Source organism: Trachurus japonicus, chromosome 11, assembly GCF_045865225.1.
Source record: "Trachurus japonicus isolate A0001 chromosome 11, Traja_1.0".
Taxonomy (NCBI): Eukaryota; Metazoa; Chordata; class Actinopteri; order Carangiformes; family Carangidae; genus Trachurus; species Trachurus japonicus.
This window is the reverse complement of record NC_140917.1, coordinates 27,632,295-27,651,189: the sequence shown is the minus strand read 5'-3', so window position 1 is coordinate 27,651,189 and position 18,895 is coordinate 27,632,295. Positions and strand designations below refer to the sequence as shown.

Below are 18,895 nucleotides of genomic sequence, written 5' to 3'. Positions count from 1 at the left end.
ATTAAATCATTTTAAACAATATAGCACAATGTGGCCTGCTCTGTGAACGGTTCCCCAAAACAGAGAAGATCTCATGGGGAAAGCAGCTGAACAATCAAATGACATTTAATAAGTTGATCATCATCACACTGAGTAAGACTTTTGGGAGACTTTGGAGGCTTAGCTCCTACCCCACTATCAAAGTGATTACTTGGGCTTTAAGTGACAATATAGTACTACAGCCTATTTCTTAACTGACTGGTGTTTTATACAATTTCTGTGTACAAAACAGGCAATGCAATACTGAGCTGAAGGTTCAATTTAATGTGATAGACTTTTCTGCTGCCCTATGGGACATGGACACAAACACACACGTCCTAATGCAGGGGTGTCAAAATCTTTTTCTCTTCAGGGGGCAACGCACAGCGCAATTTGATCTCAATTGTGCCAGACCAGTAAAAGAATAGCATAATAACGAGAACTCTACGTTTTTCCCTTCGTTTTAGCGCAAAGAAGTACAAGTAGGCTACATTATCAAGATGTTTACAGTAAATGAACTATCCTTATTATCAACAACCTGAAATGTCATGCAATTTCAACAACATTATGCCACTTCTGTCTTCTATACAATGTTCACACTTGGTAAATTCATCCTGTGGGCCGGATTGGACCCTCTGGCGGGCCAGTTTTGGCCCAGCAAGTTGCATGTTTGACACCCCTGTCCTAATGTATCCACTACTATCTACAGTCATTCTTTCACACCTTTTGTAAACTAAAACTCTGGCAGCATTGATCTGCAGTGAACTGATTTCTGCCACTATCAGTGCGATGGAGGGATGATAAAGGAGTGAGACCTCTCGAGTATTGTCACTCTCCAGGAGTTGTTGAGCGCTGGTAGCAGCAGTGAGAGGACGTAGAGTGGTGCAGTTCAGGAAAAGACAATATGAGCTGTCAGAAAAGCAGCACAGTCGGCTACAGGCCACCACATGCAATTAGCTCATGATGGGACAACACACATTAAATTGTGTGAAAGGAAACATGTGCAGCTTACTCATGCTCTTTTACTCTGGTCACTATGAAAATATTTCTTGCATATCTGTATTGCATATTAACAACTCTGCACCTTCATCAAAAAACAAATGGTAAAATGGTAAATGGTCTGTATTTATATAGCGCTTTACTATACCTGAATAAAGAATAAATTATTTTTTCAAATAAATAATTCAACCATCACACTAAATTAAGTTGCTATAAAGTGAATATTTCCGTTAGCTGCTCATTAACATGCACTTTTTTAGTTTCACTTGATTACTACAAAAGGAAACTTCAGAAGTATGAGGCACACAAAACCCAGAGGAGATAGGGTGGTTGGATATATTGTATATTTAAAGGAAGATGTACGAGGCTCATTATTCCAAAAAGTGTACGCTCCTCCATGATAATTTCAAAAGTAAAATTGTGTTAGACAAGTTGGTGGTTAAGCTGACTGAAGCACATGTCATTTAATTCTGGTATCCTAGATTTAAATCCTGCTGTGAAACTTTTGTTTCTGGTCCGTTGACTTCTCAACATAGCAATTTAAAAATTGAACCTTTCTCATTGGTCGCCACAAGTAGTGACTTTTTTTTATTATTCCATTACCACAACTGAAAACTAGGAATTTGCATGATTCAAGTTTCTCATTTGTGGATTTAAGTATGAAGGATCAGAAGAAATATGCCACTAATTAGTTTACTAATGAAAACTAAATGGCTTTAAGTAATGTAATGAGGCTGCATTTTGCAAACAAATACCATGACAGGAAAGGTCTAAACTCTACTCTCACAAATACTAAACTTGAAAACAGTTGCAGCATCACAGCATCATTCTCAACACACAATCACATTATCTCTCATTTGCATTCAGGATGAGCCGACATACAAAGGAGCAGTGCTGTGCCTCACATGATGGATGAGCACAATTTCAATCCTTTGAAATCACAACCTTGTACTATAGGATCTCCAACTCTGTACCTTGTTTTAAAGCAACAAAGGCTTTCCCTTGGCCTGAAATAGCTTGAGGTCCAAGAACTGTGATGATGGCAAAGAGGATAAAATTGAGGTGGTATAAACACTGCGGCTCAAATTAGGTTCCCCAGGAGACTGTTCCGGTTCACCAGCCATCACCCCAACAGCTGTTAAACAAGAGGTGACACTCTAACCAGCCCTGTCCACACCTTTAACATTTAATTTCAGTATAATCAACAGATAATTAAACTGCTTTCTCTAACATATTAATTGTCTGGTTTAGTTGTCTGTGCAAGGCCTTGTAATTGTGCTTGATACTTGAGGGATATTTTTCTGTACTTACATTAGAAATCTCATTGCACATCACCTCAGTGATCCATCCACTGGACACAATGACGATCTGGTTCTGTTTAAATACAGAGGGGAAGTAAAGTGAGATTGAGAAGCTCAGCAATGAAAAACCATAAAGGGCTGCTATGTTGAGCCAAGGTAGAGCATTTCACAAAAATCTAAACCATACCATAGTCTGAGAAGAAACACATTTCAGCCAGAGCTGTTATGAAGACTAAATATTTTGACCAGACACCAGGCAAATGGTTCAGAAAGAAACAAAATGATCTTGTCTCATGTCAGTGAGGACAAGTAGTAGTGTGTCAACAATAACAGGCTGGTATGCACAAGGTATTTCTGACCATTTCCCTCAACTGTCGGATGATAATGTTCATAACACAAGATAATCAGACAACAGTAAACCACAAATATTTACACATTGAAAATGAATGTAAAATTAGCATATGTAATTATTTGACACATTAGCTCAAAGAGAAAAAGCAGATATTAAAAAGACTTTGGCTATTAACACTTAATTCAACAGAACAAACAAGGAGCTAGAGTGAGCAATATATGGATTAATTGCAAGATAGGCTATTGATTTTTTAATCACCAAATTCAACGTGGGTCTATTGACCTTTGACTGCCTGAGGTTCGAGGTTTTAGCCATTTTTCATTGTGAGAACTGAATGTAAAACTGCCAACTAGCGAAAAACAGTGAACGCCTTAGACAATTAGCCTATATGCGTTGCCCACAAAAATACTACGGTCACCTGTTCACGTGCAAGCCACCGTTGCAAATGACTTCCGCAGGTGCTCACACGTGCTTAAAAGCTTCAGGGTCAGACCATGTTAATTACAAAGGGGCTACTTGGACAAGATAACATCGATTTGTGTGCGTAGCCTATATGTTACGGTGCACACTTGTATGGGTTGTTGTTTACAGCTGTGTTTATTTCCATGCGAAATGTAATAATTTGTAGGTACCTGTGTTCGTAATTCATTCTTTATGCATCTTTCATTACACCTGAATGCGTAGTAGTATTTCCGGGGTCCTTACCTGCAACCAGGAAGTAGGCCTATAAAGAGGCATCACTCTAATTATGTTTAGGTGTCATACGTCGTTATTCATGTCGCAAACAAACTGTGTCAGTGAAGGTTCGTGCGAAGCTGCTGCCACCCGAGGTCAACCCAACAAACTTTATCCATGTAAGCAAAGCAAAGTACGATCTTTTCCTTTTGAACTTACACGGAGAGACGACGGTGAAATGAAAAAGGGGGCTACTTTTCTACCGGAGGTGGCGTTTGTTTCATGTTGCCGCCAAAAAAAAGGAGTGTTTTGGCTCCGGTGAGGTTTCGGTTGTGGGCCTACCTGAACCTACAGCGAACCTGGTGTAACAAGCTCGGCTACTGTAGTCTATCTGCTCTGAATGAAGTCTGGTGAGTAGCCTTAATAAACCCCCTTAAACATATGCACCATATACATTATATTCTCAATGTAGTCTAGGCCTAAAAGTATTTTTGTGTGTGTCAGTGTTTCATTTTCAAACCCTGCCCCTCCTTCAACGGAATCTCATGACAAAAAACACAACATTGTGAGTTTATTTGAATTCAACACACTCATTTCAAATCCTTATGGATAATTTCTAACGTGGTTGTGCACAGAAACTTGTGGAAACATGTTCGGCTGTGCTTGATTTGAACAGCCAGGCCTAAACGAGAGAATTTCTGGGGGGAGTATCCCCCCCCTGAACCCATCTTGCTGTGTTTTTGTTGCACTTGTATGTCACATACGCACGAAGCAGCCGGTCCATTTTCCTGCTGCATAGAGCTGTCTCCGGTGCACCGTAAATAATGTTGATAAAGACGCAGCCGAAAACGACTTTCACGCGTCCCCCGATTGATTTAACGTGACCTCCGTTTCCAAATGATATTGGAAGCCTATTTAAACAGATGAAGGCTTAAATTGTCTTTCTTGTATGCGCATTAATCTCCCATTCATCATCATTACTGTGTGATTGGTCCGTCCACGCCTCCGCCAGCCCCTTGCGTTACGACAAGGGCCTGTAAATTAGGATGTAATCCAATTTAAACAGCGGTAGCAGCAGCCACAGACCCATTTGGTGTGTTTTTTTGAATTTGCTGTCGGTGGACAGCTGCACTGCACCGCCCATATCAAAACGCTTTGTGCTAGATGTGGGAGCTGGAGAGCCCTGAGCCAATTCGCACTAATAGGATCGTACAAGGCTGATGTAATTGCTGTTATGTGCGCTGTCTATGAGCCCATCATATCTTAAAGCTCACTCATACGCAGTCTTGTAGCGGTTAAAAGGGATGTTGATGCTGGATTAGGCCTCTGAGGATTGAGGGGAGATGGAGATCCATATGCGTGGCTGGGTAAATGTGGCTGTAATTTGCCTCACTTAAATGTGTCATTCTGGCACAGTGTGGCGCTGGTTTAGAAGATGATGGTACAGAGCTGCTGCTCCCGTGTAACCAGATGAGAATCGACTCCAAGCCTTTCCCAGCCTGTTTAAAAATAACCCGCTATGAAAACTGAGTTTTGGAGAGGCTGCGCCTTTTGAATGGCCTATTCAGCTCTTACCCGTTGATCCGTTCATCTTTATTTTATGGCACCGTTTTATTATGCACAAACCAAAGCCACTTTCCTGCATGACCCGTGTCCCTATCAGGCTTAAAGACACCGCCTGATAGTTTACATAAATCTGCCTTGTGGTTTCGCCCCGACCCGGGCGGCTTAAACGGTGTATTATTCCAAACATATGCATTTTAATCAGCTCGGTCACACTTACAAGAACTCCAGTTAATAAGGCCATCAATCAAACTCCTGTGCGGGAGGGGGTGGGAGGTTGGTGTGTGTGTTTGTGAGAGTGTGTGTGTGCATGGTTGGGTGCAACGCTGTCTGATTAGGATGAATCTTTTACCTCAGAGTATCAGAGGAGAATGAAAATCTACTGACTTTCTGAGACATTTTTTTGGTGTCTGCTGGTTTTCCATTTTGGACACAGAGCGCGAGATGCGAGCTTTAATGTTTTTATTTGCATTTCCCCCGAAATTATTCGTTCGAATTTTTAGATAAAATGGGCTGTTTTAATTTTTGCAGACTGGCTCGTTAGATTATAGCTACAATTACACAACTATAGACTTGGGGGGGGCAGCGTTAAATGCTAAATGTCAGCCAGTTCGCCGCACGTCACAGCAACAACTTCTGATTTGTCCCCATCTACGACCCCATGTTGATTTGTGCGTCTCTCTGCGGGCCACGGCGCCTCGCCTTTATCCTATTACGCTCAGGAAAACTCTTGTAATTTGCTCCGCAGCGGTCAAATGCGGCCAATTAAGATCACCGTTTATTGGTTGGCGGAGCCCTCTGAATCATCGATCTCTTTGCATTTCTAATATCTCCAGACAACTAATTCCGCCGTGTCTATTAAGTGGTCGGAGAGAAAAATATGAGTGGCGTTAACGGAGCCCGGGGACCACTTAACTGTCACGGTCAATCTAGTGATCCCATGAGGAGGGATGGGGGCGCACACTGCTGTTTTGACACCAGCCACTTGAGAACAAAATTAGTGTTATGATTGGATGGTGGTGGTGGAGTCTGAGATCATGCAGTCCAATATAGAAAATCCTTAACATGCTTGTGCTGAACGAAATGAAACGAAATAAGATGATCAGAGTGGAACAGACCTTGTTTGAGTCTGATTCTTTATTTTATTTTATTTGTCGGATTAAAGTCACATTTCCATTCAATTAATAAATAAGTCCGTATCGATTTAAAAAAAAAACAATAACAAATCCTGAAGGTGTTTAGAAGACAGACACTCCAAATGCTCTGTTGATTCTTTGACAGTGTTTATTGCAAATTAGACGTAGAGGACAACCCAGACAAAAAAGGACCATAAAATAAAATAAAAATAAAATAAAATAGAATAAAATGAAGTGAAACATAATCAGTCACTTGTTAGTCCGCTTTCTCCACGAAATGCCTCTAAACTGGTGCCACTGGAGCAGTGAGAAGCGAGAGGAATATGTAAAGAGGCCTATAGGCAGAAATTAATCACATTTTCATCCGATTTTTAAAAAAAAAACTGGCTCTTGTGTCATTTAGGGAAGAAGCTGCAGGAGCATGTCGTCGATGGCCTTACATTTTTTTTTTATTTTTTTTCATTTTGATTGTCCTCTCTCTGGCTCTCTCCATCCTCTTCTGGGTCCATCCTCCCCCTCCATCCTTTCCTCCCTCCCTCCTCCCTCCCTCTTCAAACCGTGCGGGCTGTAGTAATCCGTTCCCCTGGCGCCTTGTTACCTTTTGGCAGCAACGATCCCTTCCTTCCTGCTATTGTCATTAATTCAACACTCAAAATTCACCCGGTCGTACATATACATCACTTACTAATTTTACTAGCATCTGCACATTTGGGCCCGGGCCGCCGTGGAGGGCCCCGGTGTGGAGAGCTGCTTATAATGAGACGGCCGCAGCATGTTAACAAATCCCCTTGTTAAAAAGAGAGATGGAAAGCATCATTCTCGCGTAACTAACAATACATGTAGGTCGATTTGGACGCGTAAACAGACAAGTAATGATAAAAAAAAACATTAACACCATCCATCACGGAGATTTAAACGTTTCACTGGATCCCCTCCTCTCACACACATATCAAATTAATCTTCTAGAAATCAAATATGGTTTTGTGTCCATGGCGTCACGTTTCAGCCCACTGTTCTGACTCTGCAATGGGGATTATTATTTTTCAGTAATGGAAGATCTGTTGTGCGTCACATAGCTGGAGATCTGGCTAATTATCGTGTCCCAAGTTTAAGCTGGCTTTCTCTGCTTATATGCTACCTCTTCATGCTGTTCAGTCCTGATCATATAATATGTTAGGTTAAAAAGCTTATGGGAAAGGCTTTTATATAGAACAAGAGTTGTTTGTTTTGGTTTTATCTGGTCAGAGGCACTTCTTCCCTCTGGTCTAATGTCACAGATGAGGATTTGCTGAGCACCGAAGGCGTGAAAGTGACAAAAGCGTCAGTCCTGCTAGTTGGGGAGCAAGCGAAGTCCGAGCCGGAGGGCCTGGTTGAGATACCGTTGGATTGACTGGAGTGACAGGCCAGACAGGAGCAGGGGCTTCCTCCGGGACCGAGGCCGTGGGTCGGACCCGGGTAGAGGGAGGGGTGTCTGAAGGCGCACAGGAGCTCCGGCCTCTGGTAGGGATGAGACAGCATCCGGAAACTGTCGAGAGAGCGCAGGGGGTTGGAGAAAGGTGTGGCGGCCGGAGCCGAGCCAGCCCCGACCCCCAGGTGGGAGTAGTAAGGTAGAGGCAGGTGGGATGGGAAGGGGTAGGGCAGGTTCCCCGTGGCCGCCGCGTGGCTCATCATGTAGGTGTAGAAGGCCGGGTCGGCTGGGTGAGGCCACGTCATGGCCAGACGCTGGCGCTTGTCTTTCATCCTGCGGTTCTGAAACCACACCTGGTACAGAGACACACCGGGTCAAATATTAACCACAAACCCAATTTATAGACAGACAGACCACAGTAAAAACAAAAAAACATACACACATGATCCAGTTCCGCTTTTACGCACACATTGGTTTCGGCTTCCAATGATATTTTGCACATTAGCTACAATAAATAATTCCTAAATTCTCATGACAAAAAAATTAAAGCAGTAACAATTTGTATTTTTTATTGAAGAAATGAGAAAAAAGAGACTCCTAGTAAATGTCAGCCTGGATGTTAGAGTCTCTTTTCAACATTTGGTTTTAGGTTATTCTTAGACCCTGACTCATTCAATGTTTCATTCCTTCCCCCTTCATTTTCTGTGTAAAATTAGCATTCAGAATCATTTATTGGAGCACATAACACGTTTTAAAAAATATATGTGTATATAAATACAAGCTTGCATAATATTATGAGCTTGTATTTCATGGCACAGAGGCCTGATGCAGCTCTGCTCGTTGGACATCATCTTGGTTGCATCTTGTCTTACCTTGATGGTTGTCTCAGGTAGATTTAAGGCGGCCGCCAGTTCGCATCTCCGCGGCCTGGACACATAGTTCTCCCGGTAAAACTCCTTCTCCAGCCGTGCGATCTGCTCCCGGGTGAACGCTGTCCGGTACCGGCGAATCTGGTCGGCTGAATAAGATAGAGAGCTCTGGCCTTGGACAGTCTTACCCGGGTCAGCACCAGAATCACTCGGATGACCCGGAGAGTCTCCATTTCTGCCTGAATCAGTGTGCAGAATAATTCGTTAGAGGGACTGACCATGCAGCAGAATCAGACAGTGCAAACACACACTGAGACTTTTCATATTCAATGAGCTATTTTCCTGAGATCTTGCATGAGAGAACGAGATAGATCATTTAATTATTACAAAAAATACTGAAAATATAAAGGTGACATTTAGCTCAAAAGGAACGTGTCTTTTTTAGTTTCAGTAACCCAATATTTTGTTTCTATTATAATTTTTTTTTTAAAATCTAGGCTATTCATATGATGTACCATAATTCTGTTCACTAAAATAGTTTTAAATCGTTAGTCTTTTCCCATTCTTTTGTTTCAAGACCAACAAAAATACAATTAAAACTTAAATATGTTTTTTTCCATGTGATTTCTTTCCAGGATGTGACAGATCTGCTGCAAACAGTCTGACGAGTTCCTCATCTTAGAAGACGCCAGAAATACATCCCAGAATATTCCCATGTGAGTGGCCTTTCTCTTAACGTTTTAGCTCGTGGTTTACATAAAATCCTGCATTCTTCCCCGCGCACTAAATACACGTATAGGCACATTTTGCTGTATGGGTGACTCTTCGCCAAACTCAGAGGGGAAAATGCCTGGTTAGACTGTGGGTGTCACCTCAGCGTGTTTCCAGCCACATTGGTCACTTGACAGAACAGCTGCGCAGCACTGACTGCAGTTATACTGTCTGTCACTGAGGCTACACTGCATTTCATTCAGCACACATTCACATTTTCGACTCCACTGTACATTTTCATACATGATAGATGCAATTTTTTTGTCGTGGTCCAGGCTGCACGTGGCATAATTCAGACGTTGGCATTCAATCAACTTCATTAAGCGCCACCATGCATTCGCAGAAATCCTGCAGTGTCGTGCAGCCCCAGGCATAGCCCATACACCTACCTTTAGCTGTTGGGTAGTCCATGCTTTCAGGCGTGCAGCTGACATCAATTTCCTCGTAGAAGTCCGACTCGGTGTCTGAGCTGCTGCCGTCTTTGTGGTGATGATCAGTCCGGTGTCTCTCGCCGGAGGCGGATGTGCCAACTGGCCTCATGTCGGCACACATATTCCTCCGTGCGCTCTCCTCCACCACCAGCTCGGTCCTGTCCCGCGAATAAGGCGCAGCGCCGGGGCTCAGACAGCTCCTGTGACTCGGCTTCCCCTGCGGTTCTCGCACGGGGTTCCCGACGGCTTCCGACAAATTAGAGCCGCTCTTGCCAAGCTGACCTCCCTCCGTCAGCATCACCATCTCCTCTCTGCTTTCCATCACAAGCACGACTTAGAAACCTCGGCTCCGCAGGAGAGTGCAAGCCGTCAAAACCAAGGCGATGATTTTCAGGTTGGAGGGGTGTGTGTATGTGTGTGTTGTGGTGGGAGTGGGAGTAGGGGGTGGGGGGGTTGAGTCCCAAGGAGAAGGAGAGGCTTCTGGAAAAGAGGGGATGCAATCCGGTCTGACCCTGAGAGAAGAGCGCTCCAGAGTGCGGAGAGGGAGCTCTGGGAGGGATCACCATTTACCCTCTCTCTCTTTCTTTCTCCAGAGCTGTCATTCTTAATAGGCCAGTCGTCATGATGGTCCCCCCCTGATGACGACACGAATTGATTGGATATATGGGTAAACAGAGGGAGCATTGCGTCGGGGAGGGGGGATGTATCAGAGGGTACAACAGCCAGCATCTATCTGTCTATCATCTATCTATGTGCGTTCAGCATCAGTACATTCAATTATCTTTTTTAAGAAAACAAATTGGACCAGAAACTGAGCGGAAAAATGATTAACAATAGACTAATATCCTATTCTCGATTTTCCATATCATATTTTTAAATACACTTTTTTATAACTACTGTGTTTTTAATGGGATATGGTAAATTTTGACAATAATTTTATAATTAATAATAATGATAGTGATGAAGTGCATAGAGATCTAGCGATCTTCTCCTTCCCTCTCCCCCCTCATCTCCTCTCATTCTCACTCTAAGTGGAATCAAGTTTAGCCCTCAAAGGTCAAGCCCAGTGGTCAGAGTTGAGATAAAAAGCCATTTGACGTGAGGTCTTAAAAGTTAACAGACCATGGGCCTGAGGAGCAGCCAGGCAGAGATTTGTTATCTCTGCCCTGAAAGAAATTATGAAGCCTGTTATTGTATAGGCTATGATATTTATATAATGGATGTCTATGAGGTTTATTTTTTACTTAATATTTGATTTTCAATAAACAAATATGATGCAGTTTTTCACATTTTAAAGTAAAATAATTAAAACATGGTTTGATGCTGTGACAATGCTTCAGGGAAAGCAGTGATTGGTGCTGCTTTGCAGTGGCTTCGGGTGGTGGCTGCTTCTTTTTTTTTTTTTTAGTTCTTTGATGCAGTTTTATGCAGCTTTTTAAGTATAAAGTCAATGAAGACTGATAAAGGAAGGCCTATACAGGCTATAAAGAGCTTGTATTTTGCCTTAAGAAAAAGAGCACGGATGATGAAATTATTACCACATTTGAATTTAATTTGCGTCCAGGGAACAGTGTGGATTTAACAGAGTTTAGTTTCACATATACTTCATTGACTGATGCAGTTTACACTGTGCACTATATGTTTTTTGAGTCTTACAACTCTTATGTGTTATCATGCCAATGTCTTTATTCTAACCTGCAGCAACCTATATCAAAAGTAGGTGGTGGTGTTGGGGAAGGTGGGGTTGGGGTTGGGACTGGGGGATGCTTACTCAGCTTACTGTGACAGGTGTTCACTCTCCAGGTGACTGTAGATTCTATGCACTATTATTATAATCAGGACTAGATATTAGAGTAGCGTTTGGGAGTTAAGATATTTCATTGCACTTCATACGATTTGAAGGTCTGATCTGATTACACCGATGCAATATGTCAAGTCTTTAGACATGTATTCAGGGTTATCATGGTTTGATGGTCTGCTGAAAATGGCGGTGCAAGACTGTGGCCTCACCTGATTCTGACAGAAAGACCCGAGCCGTTTTAAAAAAAACATTTTTTTATATCAAATGTGTGATGTGTGCCGCTGCAGGGCATGGTGGCATGGCGCTACAGACTTGATACTGCGTTGATATGGTGTTGAGAGGTGGAGTCATGTGGTCTGACTGAGAGGAGAGGAGGCAGCAGCAGACTGCGGAGCTGCAGCAGCCTCCGCTGTCCTTGTGCGCCCTCGCCTGTCTGAAAGAGGGAAAAGGCCCCGAGCGGCGGCCTCCCCCTCCCCCTCCGCCCGGCAGCTGAGGAGTGAGGGAAATTCCTTTGGCTTTCTCCCCCGACTCTTTCATCTGGCCTGCCAGGGAAAAAAGTAAACCTCTCTCTGTCTCTCCCTCCCTCTCTTTCTCTCTCTCCCTCACCCCTCTATTTGTTCCTGCTTTTGACATTATCTATTCTCTCTATGACATATTAAAGTCCTATCTGCTGATGTGTTTCAGTGAGTTATTAATGGAAATGTACCAGATCCATAAATAACTTGTTGAGTCAGAAGGAAGAGGCAACTTTGATGAGTTTCATTTCGCTCTGTGTGATCCAGACACAAGATAATGTAGGCTATAACCTCCAAAACATTATTTATTGCATTTTTAATTTTTTAAAATTTTTTACATTTTCTTGAACACGTAGTCTAGTTAGCATCTGTGTTAAAAAGTGCTCGAGGATTCTCTTAGTGTTAATCTGACCACATACAAAGCTGCATGGGCAGGGTGAAAATTTCCCCTGGTTTTAAGGACGGGGTTGGTTTAGCCTACTTCTACTTTCCAAATCATAAGGATGGGTTACCATGCAGTATTTTAGAGGAACGCCCAAAGGTTGCAAAGATCCCATTGTTTTGCTACTTAAACGGAGTTATGCAATGGGTCGTGGCCAGGGCAGATGTGATCTTGTGATCATCAAGAGATAACACTTTTGCGCAACAGATGAGTGACCTTGCCGGTTTACAGTAGTGTCACTTATATTGTGTGTGTGTTTTAGATAGCGAAGGCCAGCGGATGGGTTTGGAGGGTTTGTTGACTGTGGAGCAGTTTTTCCTTTGTGCGCACGGAGAACTGACCGTGCACGGTTCATCTTTTAGACGTGTAAAACCTGCACATTCTTGGAGGCAGAAGAACAGAGAAGTGGACTTGCAGTCACGGCTCTGCTCCAGTGTCTAGTTTTGCGAGGGGAGATCAAAGAGGGGGAGCGCCCCCCTCGGCAGACACTGCAGAATGCGCCCCTCAGTTTTACTAGCCAGCCCAACTTGAACTTGACCATGGAGCCTGCGCAGTACGCATGTAATCCAATCCATGGCCCTGGCAGAGCAGACCTGCCAGAATAGTTGCTTTTAACACAAAAAGTGTTTCAGTGTGTGATAGAATGGCGCATGAATGGGGTTCTGGTGGATGTAGAGTCCGCCGCTGGCTGCAGCGCACCGCTTTTCACAGAGGGAGTCAGAACCTGGAAGAAAATTAAAATCCAGCCTCTCCTTCATTACCGTGGCCCCTCCCGTCTCCGTTGCTTCAACTTGGCCTTGAAACAGGATGACGCAGCTACCAGAGAGTTAACTCGCTGACCTTGGGAGCGAAACATGTCCTGATGACTATACAGCTGTAAGTGCTGTAAGACCCGCTTTTATCGCTCTTCCCTGCTCCATTCTGGAAACTCCTGTGCTATTACACGAAGGGCTTACCATGCCACTGAGATCAGGCCTGTATTACCCCATTAAGAGGGGGGGAACACATCATGGGGTATGGCTTACCACCAATTCAGCAGTAGCAAGGCAACACACCAGGTGCAAAGCCCTGACGTTTCACAAGAGTGCATGCAATTCTTTAGACTGGTCTGTGCGTCCCTGGCATCTCTGGGGAAGGTGATATTTACAAGTCTGCCTGCTTGCAAATGGGTTTTTATTTTTAGAGAGTGTTGTTGTCATCAGTTCCCCTGGAAGTACGCGTCCCCATGCATTTACTGTTTTCTATATGTTGTCTAGTAATTTTCAGCTGCTAATAACGGATTTCTAGAACTATCCTGTAATTTAAGGGGGTTTCGCCATGAGTGCAGCTCGGGTGCGGATGTTGAGTGGGTGCACGGCAGCATTCAGATGGCTTCCAGCTGATTTGCTTGTGATTGAAGGTGTGTTACAGATAAGCCCCGACAGTGAACGGGCCTTAGTGTTTCTGAATCATAGCCGTTTGGCATTTCATATCCATAGAGCTACAAGTTGCAGCATTTTACACACCTCACCCGACTTTTATAAACACCGCAGCCCGCGGGAAATGGAGAGAACTGCTGTGAAAATGTGTTATTGTGTAATTTTTCTGTGAAATAAGCGAATAGTCGGATCTTTTCTTTGCGTGCGCACTAATTTTGATTTAGTAGTTTTTCTTTCCTGTGAATCCTTCAAGGTTTTGAGTCTTGAACGCATCACTGTATGCGCATTCGTTACATTATAAATGAATTAATGTACAGTTATAACATAGTAAACTCATTTTAGATTAAAATTATGAATCGCAAAAATTAAAAATTCATAAATGCATTTAATTGAGAAAAACGTATGAATCCATATTCAAAGGTGTTTAGTTTGATTTTTTTTTAAACTGAATCAAACACGCAAAAATAGTCATTTACTTAATTCTTCCATTATTTCATTTCAACATCCATCTGCAAAATAAATGTTTCCAATTGAGGTGTTTCGACTAATCAGCAGTTTTTTTCCCCCTTCTGTGCATATTTGATTATTGGTTGATCTTTAATTGTTAGACACGCTGATTAACTTTTGCGGCTATTTTCGTTTTGTTTTTAGAAAATTCCTTCATTGGCCTATAAGACGCCTAAACAGAACTAATTATAATATTTATATCGAATTGCGCGCCGCATCATCACCTTACTATATCCGCACCTTTTTTTCCAAACTATTGAAACGACAAAATATCTGTAATGCCACAAAGCGTCTGTTTTCTCTGGCTTTTTAATGCATAAAGTGATGAAATCAATTGCAGTTCATTTGTAGCTTATGATCATGAAGCACGCGACTGATAAAGCTCAGAAATATTATTTCATTTCGGCCTTGTTATAATAAAAGTGCCTGCAAGAAGCCCTTTGTGCACTGGCGATAAGGGCAATTATCAAAACAAAAAACTGTAAAACAAACCAGGCGATAAAACAGGCGACAATAACTGTGATATTAATTATTATGATGTGATAATTAGGCAAATGTAACCACTTTCTACAGATAATAAATGGGGGGAATGTGCTTAGATGACGTTTTAGTGTTGATGTGAACACAAAAGTCTTTTGCAGGCATGCCAGTGACTGGAGACATTGAAAACGTAGCCTATATGCACCATCATAAGGAGATGCTCCATTACTCCATTACTGCTACCTCCCAGCTGCTACAAGCCAAAATACAACATATGTGGAACTGAATACCGGCGGAACATTCAGTGAAACAAACTGCAGACCTTTATATTTACTGAGATTCCTCTATGCCAGTAAATGATTTCACGTGCAGCTTACAGGCTATGGCTTTAGCAGGCTGTTAACGCAACATTTAAGACTTCTGCTGGAGAAACTGAAACAGACCGAAAATTTGCAGCAAACGTGTCAGTCAAACAAAAGCACACAGAGGAAACACGCTGGGAGCGAAGCCTTGCAGTTAAATGTAGACCTTTAGGTGGTTTCTAGTGTGTATCCGAAAATGAAGTGGCACAGTTGTTGTTTTTTAATGCAGTCCTTCATAATCACACCGCGGGCCTGCGTCCAGAAAATATGGAAAAGTCAAGTGTGTGACCGCCCTGTGGTTCACTGCCCTGACCACAAAGACATATTGGCTGTTATGTTTTGACAACTTTTTGACAGCCATACACTTTAAACACGTGTCATCAACACGGATGAAATTTGACTGCGTGTTCTTCGTCTTAGCAGTCGGTTTAATAACACATTTTATCCTATTAACGATAGAAATTTATAGCTGAGCAAAACTTTATATAGACCTTCCCTGACTTTACCCGGGCTTCAGGCGCTGAGGCCGCGGGATAAAGTGCTCTTTCTTTCTCTGGCTGCGTAATTTGGATGCCAATACAAACAGGGGGGTTGAACCTTGATAATGACCTTAGAGAAAAGCCTCCAGGCCATGCTGCCAAGTCTCAAAGTGGAGCCCTGCAACTTCCACTGATCCCTCAGATGGATCAAGGGAGGTACATATGAAAATCAGGAATAATTTCAGGATTGCCTGGTGATTTCCATGGGGACACAGGCTCCTTTAAGTAGGCCCAGTATTCAAATCATGCTTCCGCCTGATCACTGCTATTTCCTTTAGTTTTATATCATGGATGGTATAATAAGAATCCACTGATCAAGTAAAGTGAGTGTTTTCAACGAGTTTGTTCACACAGTGTGTTTCAGTGAGTGTACAATGGATGGGGGAATGTGCGTCTATTTGGCGGGACAATTTGTGCGCCCCTCCTGTAGCGTGTGTGTGTGTGTGTGTGTGTGTGTGTGTTCATTGTACTTTGGGATGTCTCTTGTCTGGAATGACCACATGTGCACGCCGGCGGCCACCTTGTCTTAGACTCATTGTTGTTTTGACTGCAGTACTTAGACAAAGACTTAGGTAGAAACACCTTGCAGCAGCAGCAGCGTATTCAAAATAAAGTGCTGATGTGATGAAAATACTGCGGATGTAAAATCTGTGAACAACATGACAGCTGCAACACGTGGGGCGGTTATTGATTAACTGCGGTGGTATTTAAGCCTATTCCAATACTTTATGTCTACATCGAAGAAATAGCCACAGGGCGATGCTCAACAGGCTAGGCCTTGTACAGTTCCTCCATGACTCATGGTTGTTGCTGCATGTTGTTACCCAATGATTTAATTACTTAACCTCTTGTGTGATAAGGTCAAATCCAAACTACTTTGCATAGCCTCTCTGTCAGGAGTCTTTTTTGCATTTAGTTCATAGATTCTGCCCTATAAAGATGTGAAAACGGAAACTCGACTGCGTTTTCTGAAGAATTTTGCATAAATTATAATCTCAGTTGATCTGATCAAGTGTAAACCAGTGTGTGGTGAATGAAAAATCATGTGCCTTAGATAAATAGAGACCCTGAAGGAGTATGGCCGCGTAATTCAAATGCAGAAGGACTCATTATGAGCCCAACACGACGAACAAGGATCTACTTCGTTTTCTCATCCTGGCTTTTCGCATTGTTATCGTTTCCTTCTCTCAGTAAGTGACAGTAATGAACAATATAGCCCCGAGTTTCATGACTGTTGCTAAAAAACAACAGTATTTGTTTATTTTGTAAATAATTATTTAGTCAAACATTGTATATGATTAAAATTATTTTAAAAAACACTTTATTTTATTTGACTTGAGTGCGACACATTCCTTTTAATAACATGACTTTCAATAACAGTCAAAAACATTCAATTTACTTCCATTTAATTCAACAGAGATGACGCACCCTCCTCATATCGTTTCATGAGTCTTTCAGTGTTGCTTTTTTGAACTGTTTCCTTCGACTTCACCGTTGTTCGCTCCTTCCGTGATTTTTCTCTTTTTTTTTTTTTTTTTTAAATTAGTGGTTTTTCCTGTACCATTAGGGCCTCAGCACAAAACCTAAAATATGTCATTCTATTATAAAACTGAAGAACCTATATCAGTAGGCTATCACAATTAATTTTGGACCTCTAGCTCATTTAGTTTGGCAGTTTTACAAGGGCACGTGTAAATTGAAATGATCTGATTATTGTTATTATTATTTCAGTGAACTTTGCGCTGAGACTGGCTGCGTGGCAGTTTTTGATATAAGCTATCAAAAGAAGCAGATGAGCCGCAGCACGCCTTTTACACTTTACATGAACATTACACATGTATAGGCTGGAAATGAAACATCTGCACCCGCGTTTTACGCACTTGAGTGGCAGCTTCTGTTTGTCTGATTTTTTATTCTTTTATTGCACATAACACACCAGCACAAATGCACCCAGGCAGGCCAGCGCTCATGCTGGATTTTGAAACTCTGGTAACAAATCCAATGAAAGCTGCACCAGGTCCATTTCCTCCAACACAGAATGGAGAAAGAGCCACTGGTCGTAAACACAAAGCAGCAGACCGGACACCCACGCACGACACGTCTATCCCGTTCCCTCTTTTTCAGAGATCAACATCATTTTCACACGTATCTGCCAAAAACACCCCCAAAAGATCTGCAAATAAAAAAAAAACATTCCTTTTATATTTCTAAGGCCGGGTTCGCACCAAGCACCAAGTCAAGCGGGTACAGACTAGCTCCTGAGACTGAACGGTGGAGAAAACAAAATGATAGTAAAAGTTAATGTCCTCCAATAGCTTTCATTGGGACAGGAATTCTCACCCCTCTTCCGCTCTTTTCAAGAGCTCAGACGGTTCCTTCAAAGCCTGAATAGCCCGACAGGCTGGATGGCTAGACAGCAACTTTCAACTTGACCTTGGCCTCCAGCCGCGTCTACCTCCTATGTAAAACCCGCACGCACTGCCAAGTGGGAGAGCTGCTTTCTGTCTTTGCATATTGTAAACATGTTGGAAGTCGAGCGCCTGGAGTATTCACTTTTAAACACGGCCTTACGTCTGATTTTACTTCGTTTTCACCTGAAACTGGGGCAGAGTTTTATTTTGGAGGTCGTTTGTGTGAATGTGTTGGGCAGAAACACTTCTGCAGCTGAGTGACCAGGAATACATGGTCTCTCTATAGCTGCTACTTCATCCCATATTCAACCCGCTGTTTGTGCAGAATATAGAACATGGTACACAGTGTATCCAGGCCTATGCACCGACGGGAAACAAAGGGTTTAATTCCACGTGCGTCATGTACATAATCGAAATCCAATAGTCTACTTCAATATTATATTTTTGTAAATGGAAATCTTCTGTAGTAAATGGTTGTGAAATGATACGCAGTTGTTAGTGCGACGCAGACAAAGGCTGGTCAGTGAGCGTCCTGGCCACAGGCTACATATGAGTGTAGCCTACATAATGAATCATATCTGTCTTTCAGAAATCGCGACCCTTATTAATCAACTTTCTTTTAACCTCAATGTGAAAAGCAGATACGTGAAGCCAAAGTGATCATATTCATAATCCTGTGATTTTGAAATGAAACCTTTTTATGAATAAAAAAAAAAAAATCCAAACTCCTAAATGAATCTTACTTTTTTGATTCAAGGCATAATATCCATCTGAGATGAAGGAGACCGGGCAAAAGCTAAATCTCTTGATAGGTACGGTCACCTTACTTCGCCGCATTTTTCTCCATTTAATTATCTGTACTGGGTGATGTTTACCGTCCTCTTTGCATAGGCTGAT

General features: G+C 42.4%; 1 protein-coding gene across 2 annotated transcripts; it reads right to left on the bottom strand.

Moving 5' to 3' along the window:
• Positions 1 to 6,174: 6,174 nt before the first annotated feature.
• On the bottom strand, positions 6,175 to 10,213 carry evx1 (even-skipped homeobox 1). 2 transcript variants are annotated; one of them, XM_085792159.1, is made up of 3 exons: positions 9,478 to 10,213; positions 8,325 to 8,556; positions 6,175 to 7,805 (listed from the first exon to the last, which is right to left on the bottom strand). In XM_085792159.1, exons 1-3 carry the CDS (start codon positions 9,843 to 9,845, stop codon positions 7,278 to 7,280), a joined length of 1,128 nt encoding a protein of 375 aa, XP_085648285.1. In that variant the 5' UTR covers positions 9,846 to 10,213; the 3' UTR covers positions 6,175 to 7,277. The 2 variants fall into 2 exon arrangements, with proteins under 2 accessions (XP_085648285.1, XP_085648284.1); XM_085792158.1 differs by having other exon boundaries at positions 7,102 to 7,805; positions 8,325 to 8,560; positions 9,482 to 10,213.
• Positions 10,214 to 18,895: the final 8,682 nt, after the last annotated feature.